The sequence below is a fragment of the Mobula hypostoma genome, chromosome 2, assembly GCF_963921235.1.
Source record: "Mobula hypostoma chromosome 2, sMobHyp1.1, whole genome shotgun sequence".
Classification (NCBI taxonomy): Eukaryota; Metazoa; Chordata; class Chondrichthyes; order Myliobatiformes; family Myliobatidae; genus Mobula; species Mobula hypostoma.
Window position 1 is genome coordinate 236127296 of NC_086098.1, and position 26924 is coordinate 236154219.

The 26924-nt window shown below is 47.6% G+C and overlaps 2 protein-coding genes across 7 annotated transcripts in view; both read left to right on the plus strand.

The window, feature by feature from the left end:
- Nucleotides 1-15982, plus strand: part of tlr18 (toll-like receptor 18) — a 60812-nt gene extending 44830 nt beyond the window's left edge. For 3 of the 6 annotated variants that reach the window (XM_063041657.1, XM_063041658.1, XM_063041659.1), the window contains one exon: nt 11791-15982. In XM_063041657.1, coding sequence (XP_062897727.1) covers nt 11809-14241 — 2433 coding nt within the window. In that variant the 5' untranslated portion in view covers nt 11791-11808 and the 3' untranslated portion in view covers nt 14242-15982. Of the gene's footprint in view, nt 1-79; nt 136-9105; nt 9263-11790 lie in introns of those variants that run through there. The other 3 variants (XM_063041656.1, XM_063041655.1, XM_063041654.1) reach the window with 2 other exon arrangements.
- LOC134357964 (basic proline-rich protein-like) overlaps nt 1-24668 on the plus strand; it is a gene marked incomplete at its 5' end in the record, with an annotated part of 33956 nt that extends 9288 nt beyond the window's left edge. Inside the window, one exon of the mRNA XM_063069789.1 lies at nt 24625-24668. Coding sequence (XP_062925859.1) covers nt 24625-24668 — 44 coding nt within the window. The remainder of the gene's footprint in view (nt 1-24624) is intronic.
- Between the last annotated feature and the right edge of the window lie 2256 nt (nt 24669-26924).

Genomic DNA, 26924 nt, shown 5'->3' on the forward strand with positions numbered 1-26924 from the left:
GAGTTTCGCACTAGTTGTGAGAGTCTCGCCGAAACTATCCGACAAGTTCTGAAAGTTCGTCTTGTTCAGCGAGGAACTCCGAACGCTGGGTTTTGCTCCGTCTCAGCCCGACCCCCAGCAGGTCCCGTACACAAGGTGAGACAGGGGTGGGGGCGGGGGCTGTGGGTTCGGCGCCTGACTCCTGCTACACTGTGTGAGGCAGCATCAAGGTGAGGGGGGGGGGGTTGTCTGGGACGGAGTGTCGCGGTGAAGGCGAGGGGTTTATCTGTGAGGGAGCGCCGCGAAGAGGTGAGTGTTTGTGTGTGGGGGAGCAGTTAGGGAATGCGCCTCACCTTCGGGAGAGGTGAAAGCTGAGGAAGTCACGGCCTACGATGAAGGAGGGTCGCGGGGAGGCGGATAGCGGCGAGGGAAGGGATCGTGTGGTGAGGAGCGCCGCGGAGAGTGGGGGGCGGTGCGAATGAGGGTTCTCGTTGGCTCTGAATCGGGAGATGGGTGCAGTCGTAACGAGGGATGCGGAAGGAGACGTCACAGGGAAGATTATCGAAATACGCGGGTCCGCCGCAGAGAGTGCGGTGGTGTCGGTGGTCCCGAACGAAAAGCGGGGAACTTTTCGAAACGTCCTAGACGCAAGGTGTCCGGAAACTGGGGTGGGGCGGGGGGGGGGGGGCTGCAGGAGAAGCGGAGACGCCGAATTAAAGAGAATCTGGCATAAAATTCTAGAAATAATTAGTGGGTCAGGCATCATCGAGATCACGGGAGTCTAGTGGGGGGGGGGCTGTGTAATAGAGGCATTGAAATTGGTATATTATCGTCACATACGGAAATAATGAAATTTTTTCATGCACAACTGATAATTACACGGTGTATTGAGGTTTAAAGAGGTAAACAGTAACAACGCAAAACAAAATGTAGCAGATACGGAGAAGTGTAGTGCTGGTTCACGGAACTCTTTAGCGGGTCGAACAGCGTCTGTGAGGACAGAGGGAAGAATTGACAAGGTTTTGGGTGGGTGTGACGGAGAGGGGAGATGGCCAGTCAAGGGAGTGGAGAACTAGGATTCGGAGGTGACTGATGGACTGAGGAGGGTTGAGGGATATGAAGCAGGTGGAACCAGGTAGGAGTGTGGTGGAGGTAATGCTCTTCCCCCCCCTCCCCGTGGGTGTATGCGACCGGGAACTCCTTTGCACTACCGCCCCTCCCCTGCCTCGGGTTGGTCTGAGGGTCTGAGACGCTGCTGGGGGGGGGGGGTTTGGAAACAGAGCCCTGGTGCCTGTTGCACCCTGCTGCACTGGACAAGTCCCCAGTACCTGTCAGGTAGTTTTTGGCCAGACTCCCACTGGCAGGCGATACGTGGGGCCAGACAAGGAGAGTTGGGGAATAAATGTGAGATGGGTCTTAATAAACTGGAAAGAATGTGGAAAAAATTTACAAGGAAGTTGCCAGGACTAAAGAGGCTGAGTTATAAGGAAAGGTTGGATAGGCTATGATTTCATTCCCTAGAGCATAGATTGCAGAGATGTATAAAATCATGAGAGCCAAAGAGTTGGAGTGAATGCATATCATTTCCCTGATAATTCATTAAAATAGGGTCCTAAAGAGAGCTTTTAGCATATTGGCCTTCATGAATTAAAGGACTGAGTAAAGGAGTCAGGGACAGACACCACCGGGGAGATGGACAAGGTTCACAGATCTGCCGCAGGGAGAGAGTGCTGGTGTCAGTAGCTCAAACAAAAGCAGCGATCTGGTCTAAACATCCCAGACATGAGGTGTTTGGGTGCAGAAGGAGTGGAGATGCTGATTTCAGGGGAATCTGTTGAAGTCTGTAAGATATTGGTGAGGTTTAATTGTGTACAGTTCTGGTCACATACCTAGAGGAAAGATCTCAATAAGTTTGAAAGAGTGCAGAGAAAATTTACAAATATGTTGCCAGGTCTTGAAAACCTGAGTTATAGGAAAGATTGAATAGGTTAGGACTTTTTCCTGGGAGCGTAGGAGAATGAGGGGAGATTTAATAGAAGTATACAAATCTATGAGGGGCATGGATAAGGTAAATATAGCAGACTTTTTCCACTGAGGTTGGGTGGGACTAAAACTAGAGTTCAAAACTACTCCTCAGCATTTTTTCCGCAGGTCCTGCCTGGCCTGCTGAGTTCCTCCAGCATTTTGTGTGTGTTGCTCAGATTTCCAGCATCTGCAGATTTTCTTTTGTTTCTAAAACTAGAGTTTATAGGTTAAGGGTGAAATTATTATAGGGAACGCTTCACTCAGAGTTATGAGATTATGGAACAAACTGCCATCAAAAGTGGTGAATAAGGGATTAACTGCAACATTTATGTTTGAATAAGTACGAGAGGGGTGTGAAGGGCAATGGTCCCTATGCAGATTGATGGGACTAGACGAGGGGTATCCAACAGTTTTATGCCGTGAACCAATACGATTAAGCAAGGAGTCCATGGACCCCAGGTCCAAGCAGAATAAGAGTTTGGCATGGTCTAGATGGGCTGAAGGGCCTATTTCTGTGCACCAGTACTTTATACCTGTGGATCACCGGTGGGGGTTGTGAGTGGAAGTTTGAAAGATTTGGGAATTGAGGGCAGTGGGAAATTGGCTCAGGGGAGGGGAGGCGAGGCTGGGGAAGAACACAAGCTCAGCAGATTCTGCAGATGCTGGAAATCCAGAGCAAAACACACAATGCAGGAGGAGCAACTCAACAGGCCAGGTAGCATCTGTGGAAACGTATAAACAGTCAATGTTTCAAGTTGAGTCAGGTAACAAGAACATAAGGCATAGAAGCAGAATTAGGCCATTCGGCCCATCAAGTCTGCTCCACCATTCCATCATGGTTATTAATTATCCATCTCAATCTTACTCCCCTGCCTTCTGGTAACATTTGAAGCCCTTACCAATCAAGAAACGATCACCCCTCCACTTTATTCAATGTCTTGGCCTCCACAGCCACCAGTGGCAATGAACCCCACAGATTTGCCACCCTCTGGGTGAAGCAATTCCTCCTCTTCTCTGTCCTAGAGGGACACCCCTCTATTCTGAGGCTGTGCCCTTTGATTCTAGACTCACCCACTAAAGGAAACATTGTCTCCACTTACCCTCCTTGGCCTTTCAATATTTGATAGGTTTCAACGAAATCCCCCTTCATTCTTCTGAGCTCCAGTGAGTACAGCCACAGAGCCCTGAAATGCTCCCCATATGTTAACCCCTTAATTCCTGGAACCATTCTCATGACCCTGCTCTTGACCCTCTCAAGTGCCAGCACATCTTTCCTCAGGTAAGTGCTGATGAAGGCCCAGCTGAACTCCTCCAGAATTTTGTGTGTGTCAGCGGTGATCATGTGGGGTGGTGGGGCAGCCCTGAAGAGCCAAGTGACCTCTTGCTTATGAGAATAGTTTTGTTTTTCCCCTCAGTGGACTGGAATCAAAGTTAGGTGAGGGGATAATGTGGATGAGGAACAGGAGGCCTTTACTGTGGTGGGGAAGTGGGTGCTTCAGATGGAGTACAGGTGAGGGTGAAGGGAAGAGAAACTAGACCCTTGGACAAAGAGAAAACGGGCTGTGGAACAGAGCTGGAGAGATGGACAGTGGGCCGATGGCACAAGGGTGAGGGGGGAAGTGAAAGGAGGAACTGAGAGGGGTAAAGGCAGGACATGAGGAAGGCTGACTCCTAACAGGAATGGAAATCCAAAAACACTATGGGCACGTGAGTAGGAAGAGGCCAAAAAAAGTTGGGGAGGAGACCAGACAAGAGTAGCAGAGGGCTCAGCTTAGATTTTTAATAGGAAGGTTGTCTCCATAAGACATGGGAGCAGAATTACGCCATTTGAACCATCAAGTCTGCTACCACCACTCCATCATGGCTGATTTATTATCCCTGTCAATCCCATTCTCCTTTCTCCTCCCTGTAGCTTTTGATGCCTTACTAATCAAGAATCTATCAACATCCACTTAAGTTTGTATAGATGCATGGATGGTAGGGGTATGGAGGACTATGGTCCCGGTGCGGGTCGATGGGAGTAGGCAGTTTAAATGAGTCAGCATGGACTAGATGGGCCAAAGGGACTGTTTCTTTGCTGTACTTCTCTATGACTAAAAGTACCCCGTGACATGGCCTCCACATCTTTTCCAGCAACAAATTCCACAGATCCACCACCCTCTGGCAAAAGCAATTCCTCCTCTCCTCTGCTCTAAATGGGCATCCCTCTATTCCGAGGCTGTGCCCTCCAATACCAGACTTCCCCACTATAGGAAACATCCTGTCCATGTCAACTCGACCCTGGCCTTTCAATATTCAATAGGTTTCAATGAGATCCACCCACCCCCACTCCTTCTAAATTCCAACAAGTACTGGCCCAGAGCCATCAAACATTAATCCTGTTTTTCCAGGATCATTCTTGTTAACCTCCACTGGACCCTTTCCAATGCCAGCACATCCTTTCAGATGAGGAGTCCAAAATTGCTCACAATACTCCCACGCAGCCTGACCAAATGCCTTACAAAGCCTCAACTATACCTCCTTGCTTCTCTCGTTACTACTGACCGAACCTCCAAGCTAACCTTTAGAGAATCCTGCACAAGTACTCCCAAGCCCCTTTGCATCTCCAATTTCTGAATTTGTTTGCTGTTTAGAAAATTGTCTGTGGCTTTATTCCTTCTGCCAAAGTGCTTGACTTTACACTTTGCTATTCTATATTCCATCTGCCGCTTCTTTGCCCATTCACCATATCTAAGTCCTTCTGCAGCCTCCTTGCTTTTGCAACAGTACCTGCCCTGCTACCTGTTTTGTATCATACACAAACTTGGCCACAAAGCCATCGATTCCATATCCAAATCACAAACATTTAATGTAAAAAGAAGTGGTCCCAATACGGACAACTGCGGAATGCCACAATTCACCTGCAGCAAACCAGAAAAGGCCCTCGTCATTCACACTCTTTCCCTCCTGCTAGTCAGCCAATGCTCTATCCGTGCTAGTGCTTTTCCTCTAACATCATGGATAGGTGTTATCTTGTTTAGCAGCCTCATGGTGGCACCTTTCTCAAAGCCTACAGAAAGGGTCACTAGGTTGAAGAAGTCGGCTGAAGGGAAAGGAGAGACTGAGATTTTGGATGGGGTAGAAGCTGATAGAGAGAAGGTGTTACAGAGTCATACAGCATGGAAGCAAATCCTTAGGTCCCATTCATCCATGCCCAACAAGCTAGTCCCATCCGCTATGTTGGGGACCAAAGACATCTAAACCTCTCCTGTCCATGTACTTGCCTAATGGCTTTTAAACATTCCCAATATACTTTTTGGCACCTCATTCCCAATAAATACTGCTCTTTGTCCAAAGAAGCTGCTCCTCTTTTCCCTTTTAAACAACGTACTTTTGATCTTAAACCTACGCCCCTTTGTCTTTAGCAGATCACCCCTGGGAGAAGGACTATGTGCTTTCACTCTTTCTATGTCCCTCATCACCTTGTATTCTCTGTCAAGTCATTCCTTACTCCCAGTGAATAAAGTCCGAGTCTTCACAACCTCTCCTTGTAACTTGAGCCCACAGGTCCATGAGCAACCTGGTAAGTCTTTATCTGCATTCATTATAGTTTAATAACATCTTTCCTACTTCAGGGTGACCAAAACTATATGCAGTACTCCAACAGCAGCCTTGTCAACATCATTTATAACTGCAATATAACTCACAACTCTTATACTCAGTGGCCTGACTGATGAAGGCCAGTGTGTTAAACACCACCTTCAACACCCTGTCTACCTGTGGTGTGAACTATGCACTTGTACTCCTTGGTCTGTCTGTACCAGAACACACCCCAGGGTCCAACCAACCATTCACTGTATACATCCCGCCTTGGTTTGATCTCCTGAAATTTATTACCTCATATTTATCTTGATTGAAAGCCATTTGCCAATCCCCAGCTCACATACTCAACAGATCATGAATCCCCCTTGTAATTTTTGTAACCTTCTACACTGTCTACAACATCATCTGTTAAAGTGTCATCTGCAAACTTACCAACCAATTTTCATTTACATACAAATCATTGATATCAATTACAAGTAATGAAGGTCTCAGTATCTGAGAAACCACCCTCCCTCAATCATCACTCTCTGATTCCTACCAATGCGTTATTTCCCCCTGCATCCCATGCAATGTAACCTTCCAGACTAGCCTGCCACCAGGGACCTTGTCAATGGCCTTCGTGAAGTCAACATCCCACTGCCCTTGGGAGGGGGGCGTACAGAGTTCCCAGGGTAGGTATTATCTTTAATATTTATTAATGGAGTACCATAGAGACTTATAAGAATGGACCGGACATCTTGTGGTTTCTCTGGAGGCTCATGAGGTAGTGTGGCAGAGGCGAATGATACCCGAAGCGTGCTGATGGGCTGGCAGTGTCCAGATTCCAAAAGAAAGGGATGCAGAAAGCATCAGTCAGTTTCGACCAATCTGCCTCCTGAAAGTTGAGGGGAAAATGGTCACTGTAGTGGCACAGAGGCTGGCCAGCAACCTGGAGAGGAAGAAGTACATTGATATATCTGTAGGAAAGTAGGAATTCCAGGGTCTCTGGGTTTTGGAACATACAAGCATGAAATGTCACCAGATTCAAGCAGCTAGGAAGGTCAAAAGAAATCTCTATGTGATCTTCCCAGACCTCATCAATGTATTCGGCTCAATTCCGAATTTGACTTCAGAACCCATCACAACACTGGTGAAGTTGTATTTTCAAGATCTGCAGTCGTGATTCACAACAGCAGATTTTACCACAACGTGGCAGAGACTGGAAGTAGGCATTATGGCAAGATGCACTCCATCTTCCCTGGCCTTCACAATGGCCATGAGGTCAGAATCAGGGCTCCAAGATGGGTGATAGGCAGTGAAAGAACAAGTGGTGGACTTCGTCTTCCCCCTATTAGGACGTACATAAATGGTATAACAATACTAACCACTACTGCAGCATGCATCAAGCGACTACTTGGAAAGCTGCAGGAAAACATCAAGTGGGCCGGAATGAAAATCAAACCCAGCAAGTCAAGAAGCATCTCCATAGTCAAGGGATGCTGAAAGATATAAAGTCCTTCATTGGTGATGACCCAAATCCAACAGTCAGTGAACAGCCTGCCCAAAACCTGGGTAGATGGTACAATTCCAGCCTCAACAACAGAGAACAGGTGCAGCAACTAAAGCAACACATCACCGACAGCCTGGATAACATTGACAAGACCATGCTACCAGCAAAACTGAAGCTCTGGACTCCTACCCTGGGTGATGTGGCCACTCACTGTCTACGAGCTCCCACCAATAACCATGAAGAAGCTCAACAGAACTACCACATTGTTTGTAAAGAAGTGGCTCTGTGCCCCAAGGTGTATCAGTAACTTCAGTCTCTATGGTAAAGAAGATGTTGAAATACCTTTCACTGCCCTTACAGAGGAACTCAAGTGTTCCAAGATGACACTCAAAGACTCTCATGAGAAGACCATCAGTAACACGGCATGGACCTTATGAACTGGGTGGAAAAGGACCTCAGCTGATGCGGTGCAGCAAACAACAGCAGCCCTTAGGCATAGAGACATTGTGGGGCAAGTCCAACAGGGCAGGAGCAGTTTTGGTCTGGCAGCAAGTGAACCCACCTGGCACAAGGCCACAATTCCAGAGTGAAGGAAGATGGTTGTCAACAAGAAGAGTCAGAGAGAAGTGTAAAGGCTGTCTCCCTGGATAAACAAGGGCAATGGATACAGTAGGAAAGCATTAAGAGGAGGAAAATCAGCTGGAAGGACATATGGGAGATGGAAGCAAACAGACTTAGCTTTCTCATCAGAGCTACATGTGATGTGCTTCCCTCACACAAAAAAAAACTCGGTGGTTCGGTGAACACCCGACTTGTGTCTTGTGCCCGATTCCGGCAACCCTCCAGCATATCCTGGCAAGCTGCAAAACCAGCCTCACATAAGGTAGATGCACATGGCATCACAGCCAGGTCTTGAAGAGTCTGTCGGTGGCAATCAAGAAAAAGAGGATTGCAACCAACTCCTTGCCCCTGAGAACAACTAATGCACCGACACCAGCAACATTTGTCCAGGAGGGAGGGAAAAGACCATCTAATCTCCCTCCTAAGCCAGGAACAGGACAGATGAACATGGCCCGTGACTGAAAAATGCTGGTGGATGTCAATAAACAACTCGCCTTTCTACCAGAAAATGCTACACCTGTGGATGTGGGTTTTAGTGGACTTATAGCCACATCCACCATCGAATTGCTGAAGGAGCTAGGGATGCATGGTCAGACTCCACAGCAAACCATCGGAGCCTCATCAGAGGCTGCGGAAAGAGGCAGTCAATGGCAGCAAAAAGATCCCTCTTGCAATCCAAGATAGCATCAAGAGAGCAGGAAGACAAAACTAGGGGTGACGCTAGGACACCAGAAGTCATCGCTGAGCCATCCAGAGATGTAGCGGGCTAATCAAGGATTGAGGTGCCCACTTGTAAGGCCCAGCTTGTCAACCCTGTGCCACTCCCAACATCAAGGCAGTCTCGAGCAAGTGCTCACGACCCATTGGTACAAGAGATGCTAACATCTTATCCTGCATTTTTTGAGGGTTTTTTTTATTTCTGCACCATTTGGAAATGTCTAAATCTGTAAAAACTTGGTGGTGCTGTGAAAAGAGGAGAGAATGGTAACTGATTCCACAGAGATGCAGAGGGGCTGCAGAAGGTTGTAAACTCAGTCAGCTCCATCATGGGCACTCGCCTCCCCAGCATCCAGGACATCTTCAAGGAGCGATGCCTCAAAAAAGGCAGCATCCATCATTAAGGACTCCCATCATCCAGGATATGAGGGGGACAGGGTACCAGAATGGGTGTGGCGGGAGGGGGTGGAGGTAGGGATGTAACTGGACAGGGTGATCTGGGAGAGTTAGGACGCTTTGGCAAATCAGTAGGGTGGGCTGACACAGTAGAGATCCTGAGTTCTAGAAAACAAGGGTTACAAAAAGTTTTTCTAGACACAGGAACTTGTTCCTGTGCCATCTTCCCCCCCTTCCTTTCCGGTCCCGATGAAGGGTCTCGGCCCAAAATATTGACTGTTTGTTCCCCTCCATAGATGCTGTCTGACCTGCTGAGTCCCTCTTGCTCGAGGTATTTTGTGCCTGTTGCTTTGGATTTCCAGCATCTGCAGAATCTTTCATGTTCTTGAGAAGATATGAAGGCTTTGGAGAAAGTGCGGAAGAAGTTTACTGTATGACACCAGAGATGATTGGGTTAGTTGCAGATAACTATTGTGTGCAGTTCTGGTCACCCATTCTTTGGAGGGATGTCATTAAACTAGAGAGAGTGAAGAAAACATTCACCGGGATGTTACCAGGGCTTGACGAACTGTTTATATTTCCTGGATCACAGGAGGCTAAGTAGTGTAGGGACTGTGTTGAGGTTGTTAAAGACATAAGTGAGGCCTAATTTGGAGTGTTGTGTGTGCAATTACAGGAAATGTATCAGTAAGATTGAAAGAGTGCAGAGCAAATTTACAAGGATGTTGCCAGGACTTGAGGACCTGACTAATGGGGAAAGGTTGAATAGATTAGGATTTTATTCTTTAGAGCAAAGGAGAACAAGGGAGATTTGATAGAGGTATACAACATTAGGAGGGGTATCAATAGGGTAAATGGAAGAAGCCTTTTTTAATGAGGTTGGGTCAGACTGGAATAAGAGTTAATAGTTTGATTAAGAGTTAGCAGATTAACAGTTTGCACAGACTAGATGGGCTGAAGGGACTGTTACCCCATGCTGTATGGCGCTCCGACTCGGAGCTGGAGTTTCTTGGAATAGAGAGTGTGAGAGGGAATTTGACTCATGAGGGGATGGACATAGAGGAATGGAGTCTCAGCAGTGACACCAGGGGTGGAGAATGAAGCCAAGAGGTATGTGTTACCTCTTGTCCACCTTACCTATGCCTCTCATAATTTTAATGAATTCTGTAAGGTCACCCCTCATTCTCCTACATTCCAAGGAATAAAGACTTAGCCCGGCTGGCCTCTCCCTCTAACTCGGACCCTCAAGTAATGTACAAGGGCAATTTGGACAGGTAGACAGATGTAATGGATGCATAATTTTTTTTCTGCACTCTTTCCATTTTAACCGTGTGTTTTCTATAACAGGGTGACTAAAACTGTACACCGTACTCCAAGTGCAGTCACACCAATCACCTGTACAACTGCAACATAATTTCCCAAATCCTGTACTCAGTGCCCACACTGATGAAAGCGAGTGTGCCAAAAGCCTTTACATCACCCTGTGCACCTGCAATATTACCTTCAATAAACTATGCACTCATACTATGAATGGTAGCACGCGTGAGTGTAATGATAAAGAGGGACCTAGTATAAGTTCTAAGAACTTATACATTGTTGTAGGAGAGGTTTACAAATTCCTGTAAATGCATTTCCAAGATGCATCTGTATTGAAATCCATTTGTCACTCCTCAGCCCACTCCCTAACTGATTAAGGTAATCAACGATAACCTTCTTCTCTGTCATGTCTCCTCAGATTCCACAGCTCCAAAGGAAGCAACCCAAGTTTGTCCAATCTCTCATTATTCCCTCTAATCTGCCTCACATCCTGTTGAACCTCTTCTGTGCCCTCATCAAGCCTCCACTACTACTTCTCCTCCTTAAGCCCTTCACCCTACTGAGGCATAGGCTGCAGAGAGCAGCTCACCAGAGTCCTCTGTCCTGCACCATTCTTTCAGGCTGTGGTCCATCTTCTAGATCAGGGGTTCCCAACCCTTTTTAATGCCATGGACCCCTACTATTAACCATGGACACCAGGTTGGGAACCCCGTTCCAGATCCTTCCTATCCCAGGGATGTGGTCTCAGGAGCTTCTGTAGTTGTTTCCGTAGCTCTGCTTTTTTTTTAAAGTTTGGGGTTTGCTAGTCCAAAACCCAACCCTCCTCCTTTCACAGCCCGGCTTGTCACTATATACGGCGGAGTTCAAAGCCTCCGCATCCTTCCTATAGTGGGCCGACCAGAATTGAATGTATACCTCTGATGCAACTGAATTAGAGTTATTTTGTACAACTTTATTTTGTTCACTGTACCTGTGTCGTCTGTAGCTTGATGACAGATGTTCCTTTTACATTGTCATTGTATCTCGCTGTAAAAAGATAGCTGACAATAAAGGCAACTTCAATAGTTTTGTATAATTGTATAAATTATGTTGTTAGTTGTTCTGCGTGTGAGACTCTAAAACTTGGGACACAGAAGCAGAATTAGGCCATTTGGCCCAGCGAGTCTGGTCTACCATTGCATTATGGCTGATTTAATATCCCTCTCAACCCCATTGTACTGCCTTCTCCTCCTAACCTTTGATGCCCCAACTAATCAAGGACCTAACAACCTCCATACTGTATACCCAATGGCTTGGCCCGCAGCCATCTGTGGCAGTGAATTCCACAGTTTCACCGCCTTCTGGCTAAAGAAATTTTTCCTCATTTCTGTTCTTGACGGACATCTGAGACCGTGGCCTCTGGCCCTAGACTCCTCCACAACATGAAACATCCTCTCCCCGTCCAATCTCTCTAGGCCTTTCTACATTCAACGTATCTGGTGCTGTTGCAAGTTTTCACTGCACCAGTGCACTCACGTACTAATGGAGATACAGTAAACTCAGGCTTTGACAGTGATCCCGAATGGTCTGGTGGTCGGATTTTCCCCCGGGGAATGTCGTTGTGAACCGTGTGTCTCCCAACTCCCACGGACCCGACTAACAGTCGGCTTCTGTTCTTTCCGCAGGTCGGCCCTTGGCCAAAGATGCCCACGGCCCCGGTGGTGATTGGGCTGCCCGCGGTGCTGGTGTGGATCACGGCGATCGTAGCGTCGGCCCGAGAAAGGTGCCACATCAGGGGCACGGTGGTGGATTGCTCCGGCCACTCACTGTTTTGGGTCCCTGAAGAGCTGCCACAGGACACCCAGGTCCTCGACCTCTCCTACAACAGAATAGCGGTCATACAGAACCGGGACTTCGCGCGACTGTCCGATCTGCGGGTCCTGAAGCTCAGTTACAACAACATCTCCTGGTTGGACCCGGCTGCCTTTGCCTCCAATCCCTGGTTGGAGGAGCTGAACCTCTTCAACAACTCGCTGAGCGCCATACCTGGCACTGTTCTGGCCCCGCTGACGAGACTGGTCCACCTCGAGCTCTCCAACAACCTGTACCGTACGGCCAGTCTGAGCCCAATCTTTGAGGACCTCTCCAACCTCCGAGACCTCTCTATCGGGGGAGACCAGATCCAGTCCCTGCGGAAGGGCGACCTCTCCCCGCTGAGCCGCATCCCCCTTGACCGCTTCGCCCTGAAGACTGGCTCCGGCTTGAAGGAGTACGAGCCGGGTTCCCTCTCCGAACTGAGTTCGCGCACGGTGTGGACGGACATCGCTGTGGACAGCCGGCCCTGGCTCCTGCCCGCTTTCCTGAATGACCTCTTCCGCACACCGGCCACTTCGCTCCGTCTCCGGCGCCTCTTCGCGTTCACGTACTACACGGGCGACGAGGACCTTTTCCGCGGACTGCGGGAGTCGCCCATTCACAACCTCACCTTCTTCCGCGGCAAGTTCAGCGAGAAATTACTCGGCTGCATCCTACGTAACGTGCAGGGCTCGGCGGTGCTCAACCTGACGCTGGACTCCATTGACTTCGCCCGCTCGCCCAACGGCAGCGTCGACCTGCCCGACGTCTCGGGGCTGCGGCTCGAGCGCCTCGCCCTGAGGGAGATCAGCAACCCAGACGTGCTGGTGTTCAACCGGGGCTTCGGCTGGCTGGCCGGCGTCCGCACGCTGCTCATCAACCAGATCAGTTTTAACTACGTTCCGTGCGGGGCATGGCGGGAGCTGAAGCGGGCGCAGCTGATCGACATCTCCCGCAACGGACTGCGCGATGACTACATCTACAACCGGCGCTGCCACTACGTGGGCACCATGCAGAATCTGGAGGAATTCCGCCTTGCCACAAACCTGATCAGTAGCCTGCGGCTCGTGGCTCTGCTGACGGTCAGATGGCCGCTCCTCACCACCATTGACCTCAGCTACAACCAGATCGTCGGCTGCGAGCCGCCCTGCATCTGGGGCCCGACCCTGATCCGTCTCGTTCTGCACCATAACCCGGCCGGCCCCTCCACGTTCGCCTGCCTGCCCTTCACCCTGCGCTACCTCGACTTGTCCCACTGCCAGTTGGAGCGGCTGGAACCCGGCTGGTTCGCTCGCGCCTCCAACCTCAGCACGCTGCTGCTCAGCGGCAACCGCCTGAAGTTCATCCCGGCCGACTGGTCGGCGCCCGGCCTGCAGAGGCTGGAGCTAGACGGCAACTCATTTGGGGCCATCGGGCCCGGCACCTTTCGCCTGATGCCCCAGCTCAGGACTCTGGGCGCCGGCGACAACCCCTACCACTGCACCTGCGACCTGCATCGCTTCGTTTCCGAGGCGCGCTCCGGGCGGCTGCGACTGCTGGGCTGGCCCGCCCGCTACGTCTGCTACTACCCACCCGAGCTGGTCGACACCCAGCTGGCCGACTACTCGCCGGGTCGCCTGCGCTGCGAGGTGTGGCTGGCGCTGGTGATCTCTGTCTCGGCCACGGCGCTGCTGGCGGTGGGCACCACGCTTCTCTGCTGGCGCTACGACCTGCCCTGGTATGTTCGGGCCACCTGGCAGGTGGTGCGCTCCCGCTACCGCAGGTCAGAGAGGTCCCGGGATCCCGCCGGGTGCCGCTCCCCTCCAGCCTTCCATGCCTTCGTCTCGTACAGCCGGGCAGATGCAACCTGGGTGCGGGAGCAGCTGCTAGCACGGCTGGAAGGGGGTCGGAGCCCATACAGGGTCTGCATCCACGAGCGGGACTTCACCCCGGGCCGCTGGATCATCGACAACATAATCGAGAACATGGAAGGCAGCCGCAAAGTCCTCTTCGTTCTCTCCCGCAGCTTCGTGGACAGCGAGTGGTGCAACTACGAGCTGTACTTCGCGCACCAACGGCCGCTGAGCCGTTCCCTGCACGACACTGTTCTCCTGCTGATGGAGCCAATCTGTCCCCGCTCTCTGCCCAGCCGCTTCTGCCGTCTCCGCCGCCTCCTCGACTCCCGCACCTACCTGGAGTGGCCCTCCGAGCCCAGCCGCCAGCCCTTCTTCTGGGCCCAGCTCAGAAACCTACTGGGTAAGCCCGAGGACGTGGCATCCTCCCCAGCGCCCCAGCCCAGCTGATCCTTCCCCTTCCCTTTTCGTCCCGCGGGGATGTCTACAGGAAGCTCCGGAAGGTCTCCATCACCACCTCCCGTAGCGGGTACAGCAAACTGCTCCTTCGGCCCAAACTTGTATCCTCTGAGCTAATCCCGTTGGACCCATGTTCCTCTCAACTTTTGCCATCCATCTTGCTGTCCGAGTTGCAGTTGTACCTGCCTCCAATGCCAGGCTCGACATATTGCGAGGAATAGGTAACAGGAAGCAAGGAACAGTGAAGAACCTTATTTTGCGCGCATCCAGGCAGATCGTTTTCTTACGCAGTGTATTGAGATGGTACAAGGGGAAAAGCAACAAGAGACTGCAGGATAAAATGTTACAGTTGCAGAGAAAGTGTGGTGCAGGCAGACAATACGGAGGTAGATCCTGAGGTGAAAGGTACATCTTATCCATTCAGTAACAGTGAGAGAGTTCTTGGGCCTCGTGTATGTACTGTATCTGGATGGGCAGTGCTGTGGACAGTGTAGAAGCTAGTCTAAGGATGCAAAGATGGGCAAAGAAACGGCAGATACAGTTTAATCTGGCCAAATGTGAACGTTGGGGGGCGGGGGAGGTCAATTGTAAAAGCACTGTACAGTGTTAATGGAAAGACCCTTAACGGTGTTGTTAAGCAGAGGGATCTTCAGGTTCAAGTCCATTGGTCCCCGAAAGTGGCAGCACAGGTTGATACGGTCATGAAGAACGGCATTTGGCACTCTTCCCTTTATTAGTCGGGACACTGAGTTCAAGAGTTGAGAAGTTCTGTTCTTGCTTTATAAGACTCCAGTTAAGCCGCATCGGGAGTATAGCATACAGTGTGTATTGGAAAGATGTGCAGGTTCACAAGGTTACTGCATGGATTACAGGCTACGGAGAGTTTAGGTAATTTTGGGTTGGTATCTCTGGAGCGGAGGAAGCTGAAGGGAGGTTTGTAAGATCGTGAGAGGCATAAACAGAGTAGACACACGCCATCTTTTTTTCCAGGGTTGAAATGTCTAATACTGGAGATGGTGGGGGGGGGGTGGGGGTAAATTTTTACAGAGTGGTGGGTGCCTGGGGTGAATGCATCAGAAGGAGGTGTGAATACAGGTTGGTGAGTGAGGGGACACGTGAGACACAGAATCTAATGAGAATCCTGGAGTTCCCCAGCAGGCTGAATGCTCTCTTTGGAGAGGAAGGAGCAGTTGATTGCTCGGTCAATGGTAATTGGATTGTTATTGTCATACGTTACAGTGCACCGCTCCGAGTCTCCCGGACCTTTGCCCTGTCACAGAGATCCTCCCACCGCCCCTCCCATGTCTCTGCCTAGTGCACAGAGAGTGAATCCTTCTGTGGCCGTTTACACCGAACACCAGTTTTGAGGGGGTGGCTGGGGGACCGTAGCGCGGTGGAGATGGGCGAGGCACAACTCTTGCTCTGCCCGGGTGAAGAGGACATAATTGAGGCGCTTCTTTGACCACATAAGCCTTGGCGGTCCTCTCCCTGTGCCCAGTGTGGGGGCGCGGTAGACTGAAGTCCATGAACTCCCTGCCTGCGGTTCCTCACCCCACAGACGCTGCTCGGCATCTGCAAGTTTTAAACTTGCTGCGGAGGGAGGGAACTCCGACAGACAAATTCTCCACCTTCTTCTGCTCTCTGGCGGTGGAGGGGCCCCAGTGTAGTATTACCTCTGTTGCTGTGGATTTCCAGCATCTGTGGAATCCCTTGTGTGTATAATGCTTGTTATCAAATCTGTTCAGTGTTATATATTTATATATTTTTAAAGTATTTTATGAATAAAGTATATTTTGAAATAAAACAAAACTGCTGACTGATCTGGGCAGGAAATGGAAGGAGGGAGGTGCGAGGTGAGAATGTAGGGACTGAGAATAAGAAGCTGGTGTCTCATCTTAAATCTGTCCCTCTTGCTTTTGCTATCTGACCTTACTTCACATTTGGTGTTGGAATTGGTTTATTGTCACCAGGACCCAGATACAATGGAAGCTTGTCTTGTATCCTTTCCATACTTAAGCCCAACCCTTCTGGGACACAGGCCACCAACAGCAGCTCACCAGAGTCCTCTGTCCTGGGCCAGTCTTTCAAATAGTCCCCAGGTATTGGCCATTTTATGTCTTCTGGGTGAAAACCCTCACTCTCCCAGGGATGTGGTCTTAGGAGCTTCTATTGCTGTTGCAGTGCCTCTGGGTTTATACAGGATGGGTTGCTAGCCCCATGTCCAACGCCTCCTCCTTTTACAGCCGTCCATGGTGGAGTTAAACTGTTCATACAAAACAAGTCATTATACAGTTTTGATCACCGATGTACCTACAGGAAAATTATCAATACGATTGAAGGAGTACATAAAGAACCTCTGATTGTTTGGCTGAGTACAACTCCAGCGCCATTTTTAAGTTTACTGATGATACCACTGTCATTAGCCGAATCAAAGGTGGTGATGAATTGGCGTATAGGAGTGAGATTGAAAATCTGGTTGAATGGAGCCATAGCAAAGTATATATGTATTTTGATAATAAGCTTACTTTGAGTTTGCAAGGATGTTGGTGGGACTTGAGGACCCAAGTTATAGGGGAAGATTGAAGAGGTTAGGACTTTATTGCCTAGAGCATAGGAGAACGAGGTATATAGAATTATGAGCCGAATAGGTAGAGTAAGTGCAAGCAGGTTCATTTTCCACTGAGGTTGGGTAAGGTAAGACCTAGAGGTCATGGGTTCAAGGTGGAACGTTTGAGGGGAACATGAGGGGGGACCTCTTCGCAGAGGATGGTGAGAGTGTGGAATGAGCTGCCAGCGGGAATAGTGGATGCAGGTTGATTTCAACATTTAGGATGGGAGGGCTATGGTCCACCTACAGGTAGGTGGGACTAGACAGATTAATGGTTTGGCATGGACTAGATGGATAGAAAGTTCGTGTTTCTGTGCTGTAGTGCTTTAGGAATCTACACCTCAGGATAAGCGCCAGGGCAACCTCACTCAGATCCAGTACGGCCTCAGCTGATACTAATGCCAGTAGGTATTCCAATGATGCCAGTGTAGACACCGACAACACAACCTCTAGCACTGCCAGGGCACAGAGTAACCAAACACTGCAGCAAGAGCAGCAGTGAAGTTGCAACGAAACAACCTCCATCACCGCAGGGTCAAGGAAGTCCAATATCTTCATATCATTTCTAGCCACAGGTGAGGTCCCAGAGACTGGCAAGTTCCATCATTCAAGAAGGGAAATGGGTTGATCTGGAATATATAGACCAGTGAGTCTGGCATGTGAGCAATTGGAAAACCGTGGTTTTAGTAGGGAGAGTCAACATGACTTTGCAAGTGGCAAATCATGCCTTATTTATTGCATTTCTTGGGTTGTTGAAGGTAGAGCTGTGGATGTTGTCTATGTGGATTTTAGTAAGGAGTTTGATAAGGTCCCCTGTGAGAGGCTCATCCAGAGGATTAAGATGCATGGAATCTATGCATTGGCCACTTAGACACTAGACACTAGAATACTACAGTACAGTACAGGCCCTTCGGCCCTCGATGTTGTGCCGACCCATATATTCCTTTTTTAAAAAAGTACTAAACCCACAGTACCCCATAACCCTCTATTTTTCTTTCATCCATGTGCCTGTCCAAGAGGCTCTTAAATACCCCTAATGTTTTAGCCTCCACCACCATCCCTGGCAAGTCATTCCTGGCACCCACAACCTTCTGTGTAAAAAAACTTACCCCGATGTCTCCCCTAAACTTCCCTCCCTTAACTTTGTACATTTGCCCACTGGTGTTTGCTAATTGTGCCCTGGAAACAGGTACTGGCTATCCACCCTATCTATGCCTCTCATACTCTTGTAGACCCCTATCAAGCACCTCTCATCCTTCTACGCTCCAAAGAGAAAAGTCCCAGCTCTGCTAACCTTGCCTCATAAGACTTGTTTTCTAATCCAGGCAATATCCTGATAAATCTCCTCTGCACTATCTCCATAGCTTCCATATTCTTCCTATAATGAGGTGACCAGAATTGAACACAATACTCTAAGTGTGGTCTCACCAGAGATTTGTAGAGTTGCAACATGACCTCTCTACTCTTGAACTCAATACCCCTATTAATGAAGACTAGCATCCCATAGGCCTTCTTAAAGACCCTATCAACCTGTGCAGCGACCTTGAGGGATGTATGGATTTGAACCCCAAGGTCCCTCTGTTCATCCACACTCTTAAATAACTGACCATTAACCCTGTACTCAGCCTTCTGGTTTGTCCTTCCAAAATGCATCACCTCACACTTAACCGGATTGAACTCCATCTGCCACTTTGCTGCCCAACTCTACATCCTGTCTATATCCTCTTGAAACCATTGACAACCTACAGCTCCATCCACAACTCCTCCAATCATCGTGTCATCCGCAAACTTACTCACCCATCCTCCTACCACTTCATCCAGGTCATTTATAAAAATCACGAAGAGCAGGGGTCCCAGGACAGATCCTTGCAGCACTCCACTAGTCACCGACCTCCAGGTAGAATACTTTCCTTCCACCACCACCCTCTGCTTTCTTCCTGCAAGCCAATTTTTTATCCAAACAGCCAAGGTTCCACTGATCCCATGCCTCATAGATTTGGGATTGGCTTGTGCATAGAAGACAGAGGGTGGTGGTAGATGGGACTTATTCTAGCTGGAGGTACACGACTAGTGTTGTTCGGAAGGGATCCGGACTGGGACCTCTGCTGTTTGTGAAGTACAGTATATAAATGGTGCAGATGAAAATATAGATGGCTGGGTTAGTAAGTTTGCAAATGATATGAATATTGGTGGAGTGTGGATAGTGTAGAAGATTGCCAGTGGATACAGTGGGATAAAGAAGAGAACAACAGACATGGACCAGGCTGGTTGTCTGTAACAATGACACTTCTGTTGCCTAGATCAGATACTTCATATTCCCGAAGAATGTTTCTATGTTTCTAGACCCTTAATAGTGTTGATGAGCAACAGGATCTTGGGGTTCAAGTTCATTGCTCCCTGAAAGTGGCTGCAAAGGTTGATAGGGTGGTCAAGAAAGTATATAACATGCTTGTCTTTATTAGTCAATGAAATGTGTTGAAGAATCAGGAAGTCATGTTGCAACTTTATAAAGCTCTAGTTGGGCCTCATCTGGAGTATTGCATATAGTTCTGCTTACCCCAGTATAGGAAGGATGTTGAGCTTTGGAGAAGGTGCAGGAGAGGTTTATCATGGTGCTGCCTGGTTTAGAGGACCAGGCAACATCCTGGTGTGTTATAAAGAGAGGCCAGACAAAATTGGGTTTTTACTCTTGAGTGGTGGAAGCTAAGGGGAGACCTGATAGCAGTGTATAAGGTTATGAGAGGCATAGATAGAGGTGACAACCAGTATCAAATGCCTAAAACCAGGAGGATTGCTTTCAAGGTGACTCAAAGGATAAGTTCAAAGGAGTTGGGTGGGACAAGCTATTTTTACACAGAGAGATTGGTGGGTGTCTGGAACGTGCTGCCAGGTGGTGGTGGAGGCAGGTGATAGAGGCATTCAAGAGGATCTTAGAAAGGCACATGAATGTGCTGGAAATGGACATCACGTAGACAGAAGGAATTAGTTTAGTTGAGTGTAGTATTAGCAATTTATTTAGTTCAGCACAACATTGTGGGCTGAAGGGCCTGTTTCAGTGTTCTATGTCACAATTTCTGCAGAAAATGCAATTAGAACAAAAAAGTCCATATTCGTGCAAAGCAGTCAAAATGGTCACAGTGCTGCTGTACTGAAGTAGTGATTAGGGTTGTCAGGAACTAGATGGTTGAAGGGATGTAGCTGTTTCTGAACCTGGTGGTATGGGACTTAAGGCTTCAGTACCTCCTGCCCAATGAAAGCAGCAGAAAGATGACATAGCAACACACACAAAATGCGGGTGGAATGCAGCAGGCGAGACAGCATCTATAGGAAGAAGCACAGTCGACGTTTCGGGCCAAGACACTTTGTCAGGACTAACTGAAACAAGAGATGGTAAGAGATTTGAAAGTGGGAGGGTAAGGGAGAGATCCAAAATGATAGGAGAAGACAGGAGGGGGAGGGATGGAGCTAAGAGCTGGAAAGTTGATTGGCAAAAGGGATACAAGTCTAGAGAAGGGAGAAGATCATGGGACAGGAGGCCTAGGGAGAAAGAAAGGGGGAGGGGAGTGCCAGAGGAAGATGGAGAGAGGGCAAGGAGTTATTGAGAGGAAAAGAGAGAGAAAAAGGAAATAAATAAATAAGGGATGGGGTAAGAATGGGAGGAGGGGCATTAACGGTTAGAGAAATCAATGTTCATGCCATCAAGTTGGAGGCTACCCAGATGGAATATAAGGTGTTGTTCTTCCAACCTGGGTGTGGCTTCATCTTGACAGTAGAGGAGGCCATGGATAGACATATCAGAATGGGAATGGGACGTGGAATTAAAATGTGTAGCCGCTGAGAGAGCCTGCTTTCTCTGGCGGACAGAGCGTAGGTGTTCGGCAAAACGGTCTCCCAGTCTGCGTCAGGTATCGCCAATATATAGAAGGCCGCACCGGGAGCACCAGACGCAGTATATCACCCCAGCTGACTCACAGGTGAAGTGTCGCCTCACCTGGAAGGACTGTCTGGGGCCCTGAATGGTGGTGAGGGAGGAAGTGTAAGGGCATGTGTACAGAGCGTGGATTGTGGGGAACTTAAATGATGAATGGTATCTTCCTGAGGCAGCACTTCCTGTAGAAAGTACCAATGGAGGAGAAGGATGTGTCCGTAACCTACTGGGCAGAGTCCACTACTCTCTGCAGCTGTGCATTCAAACTGACATCTCAGACTGTGATGCAACAAGCAACAGTACACCTGTAGAAGTTTGTTCAAGTGTTCAATGTATTGAGTACAGGAATTGGGATGCTATGTTGAAATTGTATAAGGTGTTGGTGATACTTAATTTGGAGTGTTGTCTCCAGTTTTGTCACCTTCCTACAGGAAAGATGTCAATTAGAATGAAAGAGTACAAAGAAAATTTACAAGGATGTTGCTGGGACTTGAGGACTTGAGTTATAGGTAATATTAAATAGGTTAGGACTTCATTCCCTGGAACATAGAAGATTGATGGGAGATTTGATACAGGTACTGCATACAAAATTATGAGGGCTGTAGATAGGGAAAATGCAAGTATGCTTTTTCCACTTATGTTTGGTTACAACTAGAGATCATGGGTTAAGGGTGAAAGGTGAAATGTTTAAGGGAAACATGGGGGGAGGATCTTCTTCACTCGGAGGGTGGTGAGAGTGTGGAATGAGCTGCCAGTGCAAGTGGTGAATGCGATTTAAATTTCAACGTTTAAGAGAAGTGTGGTTAGGTACATAAATGGAAGGGGTATGGTCTTGGTGCAGGTCGATGGGACGAGAAAGTTTAAATAGTTTGGCACACGCTAGATGGGCTGAATGGCCTGTTTCTGTGCTGTAGTGTTCTATGACTCTACGTTCAGTGGCAAGTTGAACCTCCTCAATCTCCTACGAAAGCGAAGACGCTGGCACACTTCCTTTGCGAATGCATCTGAGCTGGTCCCAGGACAGATTATCAATATGTTAATGCCCAGTAATTTAAAACCATTGACTCTCTACAATACAGACAGGCACAAGTTTTGTGCCATAGTACATGTAATTGGTGTTATAATATTATCTTTGTGTTATCCTTTGCAAAGACCACTGTAGTAGAGAGTTGTCTCTGATTCATACTGCCCAAGCTCAGTGCAACTAGCACAGCAGGTGGAGCCTCTGCCTGTATGGAGTTTTCATGTTCTCCCTGTAATGGGGTACTGCTCCAGTTTCCTCCCACATCCTAGTGATATGCAGGATTGGTGGGTAAATTGACTTCCAGTGGGCGGTGAGGGGTGAAAGACTGGTTGGGGGGTGAGTTAAAGAAGTTTGTGTTGGTGCATACTTGGTGGTCAGTGTGGATCTAATGGGCTAAGGGCCTGATTCTGGGCTGGGTTGCTCTGCTGGATGCAGATACCGGCAGGCAGCAGAGAGCAGATTTTCACAGCAGGGAACAAAAGGCTGCTGGTGCCGGAAGCCTGAGACAAAATGAGATAATGGTCTCAGTCTTGGGAGGGGTGGAGAGAGAGGGGAAGGGAGGGGGAGAGAAAAAAATGAGAATCACATTGTGCTGGACTTCAGGATGAGCACCATCAGGTCATCATCCCACCCCCAGGATCAGCAACAGAGGGTCCCTCTCTGGAAACACAAACCATTCATTCACTTTTGCTGGTTCATTGACACAACTGTTGTTGGCAGAATCTTAGATGATGATGAGGAAGTGCAGTGTGAAATAGGTCAGCTGGTTGAGTGGTGTTGCAACAATGATCTTGCACTGAACACTAGCAAGACCAAGAAATTGATTGTGGACTTCAGAAAAAGGAAGTTGGGAGAAAATTCACCAGACCTCATCGACAAGTCAGCAGTGGGAAGGGTGAGCAGTTTCAAATACCTGGGTGTCAATATCTCTGAAGGTCTGTCCTGGGGCTAACACATTGATGCATACAAAGAAGGCATGCCAGAGGCCACACTTCATTTGGAGATGGAGAAGATTCGGTGTGTCATCAAAGATGTTCACAAATGTCTACAGATCTACAGAACTGTGAAGAGCATTCTGACTGGCTGCATCACTGCTTGGTTTGGAAGCTCCAATGCACAGGATTGTGTGAAGCTGCAGAGGGTTGTACACTCAGCCAGCTCTGCCTTCCCATACATCAAGGACATCTTCAAAATGTGGTGCCTCAGGAAGGCAATATCCATCAGGAGAGAGTCTCGCCATCCAGGACATGCCCTCTTCTCATTGCTACCATCAGGGAGGAGGTACAGGAGACTGAACGTTTCAGGAACAGTTTCTTCCCCTTCGTCATCGGATTTCTGAATGGTCCATGTGCCCATGAATGCTACCTCACCACCACTCTTTTGCATTATTTATTTATGTTGTAAGTGATGGTAATTGTTATGCCTTGCACTGTACTGCTGTCACAAAACAACGAATAAACCTGATTCTGATACCTAGCGAACTGGCAGGGGATGTTACTGAAACTTTAAGAGCAGGACCATGTTGCTACTTCAGAGACCTGGGTTTGATCTTAACCTTCAGCCCTGGAGGCATGGAAACAGCCCTTGCTGACCAAAATGCCCACTTAATCTAGTCCCGTTTGCCCGTATTAGACCCATATCCCTAAACCTGCCCTATCCATGTACCTGTCCAAGTGACTTAATTGTTGTTAATGTACCTGCCTCAGTCATTTCCTCTGGGAGTTCATTCTGTACACTGACTAACCTTGGGGTGAATATTAAGATGTTTCTATCTGTGGGAGAGGTGTCATGGTAGTGTATTGGTTAGCGCAACGCTATTAAAGCTCAGGGTGTCAGAGTTTGGAGTTCAATCCTGGCATCCTTTGCAGGAGTTCGTAAAATCCTCCCCGTGAACCACATAGGTTTCTTCTGGGTGTTCTTCCTTAGTCTAAAGATGAACTGGCTAGTGGGTTAATTGGTCATTGTAAATTGACCCATGACTAGGCTAGGGTTAAATTGATGAATTGTGGGCAGTGTGGCTGGAAGGGCTGGTAGGACCTGTTCCATGTTTTATCTCTCAATTAACAAATACAAGTGTGAGGTGTTGAATTTTCAGATGTCAAATATAAGGAAAACTACACAATAAATGGCAGGACCCTTAGGAGCCCTGATGTATAAAAGAAGTCTTGTGATCACACAAGGACATGTGGTGCTGGGGGAGGTGTACAATGCTTGTCTTAATTGGACAGGGCATTTTGTATAAGGCTCAGGAAATCATGCATAAAACCTCGGTTAGGCCACCCCTTCATGTGCACAGTTCTGGGTGTCCCATTACAGGGACAGTGTGGACGCTTTGGAGAGGATGCAGAAGAGGTTCACCAGGATGCTGCCTGGACCAGAAAGTATGAGCTATCAGAAGAGGTTGGACAAACTTTGGTTGTTTATTTTGGAGTGGTGGAGACTGTGGGAAGATCTGATAGAGGTTTATAAGGTTGTGAGAAGAAGAAGCAGAATAATTTTTCCATACTAGAGGACATGCTTTTACCAGAGGAAAGTTAAAGGAGATGTGCAGCACAGGGGTTTTTTCAGGCCAGAAGTCATGGGTGCTCGGAATAGGTTGCCGGGGTGGTAGTAGAGGTAGGTACGACAGAGGAGTTTAAGAAGCTGTTTGAAAGATAAAAATAATGATTTAGATCAAAATAAAATTAGCTTTATTTGTCACATGTACATTGAAACATATAGTGAAATGCATCACGACCATTAATAACCAACACAGTCTGAGGATGTGCTGGGGGCAGCCCACAAGCGTCGCCACATTTCCAACACCAACTTTCAAAATTTGCATTCATTTATCATGTGTATCATCAGGGAGGAGGTAAGGACCCTGAAGAGACACACTTCATGTTCCTCTCCACCATCGGATTTCTGAATGGACAATGAACCCATGTACACCTCCTCACTATTTCTTTTCCTCTCTTTTTGCACGACTTTAAAAAAATTAATCTTTTTAATATACATATTGTAATTTATCGTTTCTATTGTTAGATATTGCAATGTACTGCTGCAAAGCAAATTTCACGACATATGCCGATGATATTAAACCTGATTCTGGTTCTGAAGTGCAAAGCATGCCCATAACTTTGCCGTATGTCTTTTTAGAATGGTTGAGGAAACAATGCTGACTGCAGAAAGTAATGCTGACTAGCAGACTGAAGACAGTAAGAGGTTACAAAGGTTCAGTTACACGTCAGATGCATTTAGAAATAAAGCGTTATTTAACTGTCCAAAATTACTCCATGTCAGAGAAGATCAATGAACTATCTAGCTCAGTTATTGTTGGAAATGTGCAAAGTAGTAAGTAGAACAGAGGATCTAAGTAGAATAGGTACCAGGAGTTCTTCAGCCCAATAACTTAGAACCACCTCAACCACCCAAAGAGTGGAAGGAGATCATCCAGGTAGCTCCCATGGACAACATCATAAATTCTGGAAACTGTAGACTGGCTGATATTATTTATGAGACAAATAACTTATTCAGGTCCCTGTCATGGGCTAGATCAGGGGTTCACACCAAAGATCAGAGCCTGAAGAATGAGAAGAAGTAGAAACCCAATGGCTGATCAAGTTGAGGAACAGTTACTACCCCTCAACCATCAGGCTCTTGGACCAGAGTCGATAGTTTCACTTGCCCCAACACAGAACTGACCCCACCATTTATTTATTTTAATTTGCAAAGCCTGTCTGCTTTTCCATATTCATTGTTTGCCTTTGTGTGTAACTTTTCATTGATTCTATTGTGTTTCTCTGTATCTATTGTGAATGCCTACAAGAAAATGAATCTCTGAGTAGTAAATGGTGACATATATGTACTTTGTTAATAAGACCATAAGACATAGAAGCAGAATTAGGCTATTCAGCCCATCGTCTGCTCAGCTATTCCATTATGGCTGATTTTTAACCCTCTCAACCCCATTCTCCTGCCTTCTCCCCATAACCTTTGATGCTCTTACTTATCAAGAAACTATGAACCTCTGCTATACCCAATGATTTGGCCTCCACGACCATCTGTGGCAATGAATTCCACGGATTTACCACCCTCTGTCTGAAAAAATTTCTCCTCTGTTCTAAATCGATGTCCATCTATTCTGAGGCTTGCCCTCTGGTCATAGGCACCGCACGACAGGAAACATCCTCATCACTTTCACTCTGTCCAAGCCTTTCAATATTCAGTGACTACAGGCTCCTCTATGTTAACCCTTTCATTCCTAGTGAACCCCATCTGGACCATCTCCAATGCCAACACCTTTTCTTAGATAACAGGTCTAAAATTGCTCACAATACTCCGTTCTGTCTGACCAATGCCTTATAAAGCCTGAGCATTACATCCTTGCTCTTATATTCTAGTCTGCTCAAAATGAATGTCAACATTGCATTTGCCTTCCTTACTACCAATTCAATCTGTAAGTTAACCTTTAGGGAATCCTGCATGAGAACTCCCAAGTCCCTTTGCACCTCTGATTTTATTTGAATTATCTCCATTTTAAAGATAGTCTATGCCTTTATTTCTTCTACCAAAATGCATAATCATACACTTCCCTAAACTATATTCCATCTACCAGTTCTCTGCCCATTCTCCTAATCTGTCTAAGTCCTTCTGAAGACTCCCTGCTTCCCCAGTACTACCTGCCCCCGCCATCTATCATTGCATCATATGCAAACCTGGTTACAAAACCTTCAATTCCATCATCCAGACCATTGTCATATAACATGAAAGAAAATGGTCCCAGCACCAACATCTACAGAGCACTAGTAGTCACCAACAGCGAGCTTCTATCCATGCTAACAAATTTTCTGTAACAACATGACCTTTTATATTGTTTAGCAGCATAATATGCAGCACCTTATCAAAATCCTTCTGAAAATCCAAATAAACATCATCCATTGTCTTTCCTGCTTGTTATTTCATCAAATAATATATTTGTCAAGCAAAATTTTTCCTTAAGGAAACCATGCTGACTTTGGCGTATTTTATCATGTCCCTCCAAGTAGTCCAAAATGCTTCAAAATTCTGGCATACTTCTAGCGTCTTTCACAGTGGAGACCAATGTAAAATACTTATTAAGTTTGTCCGCCATT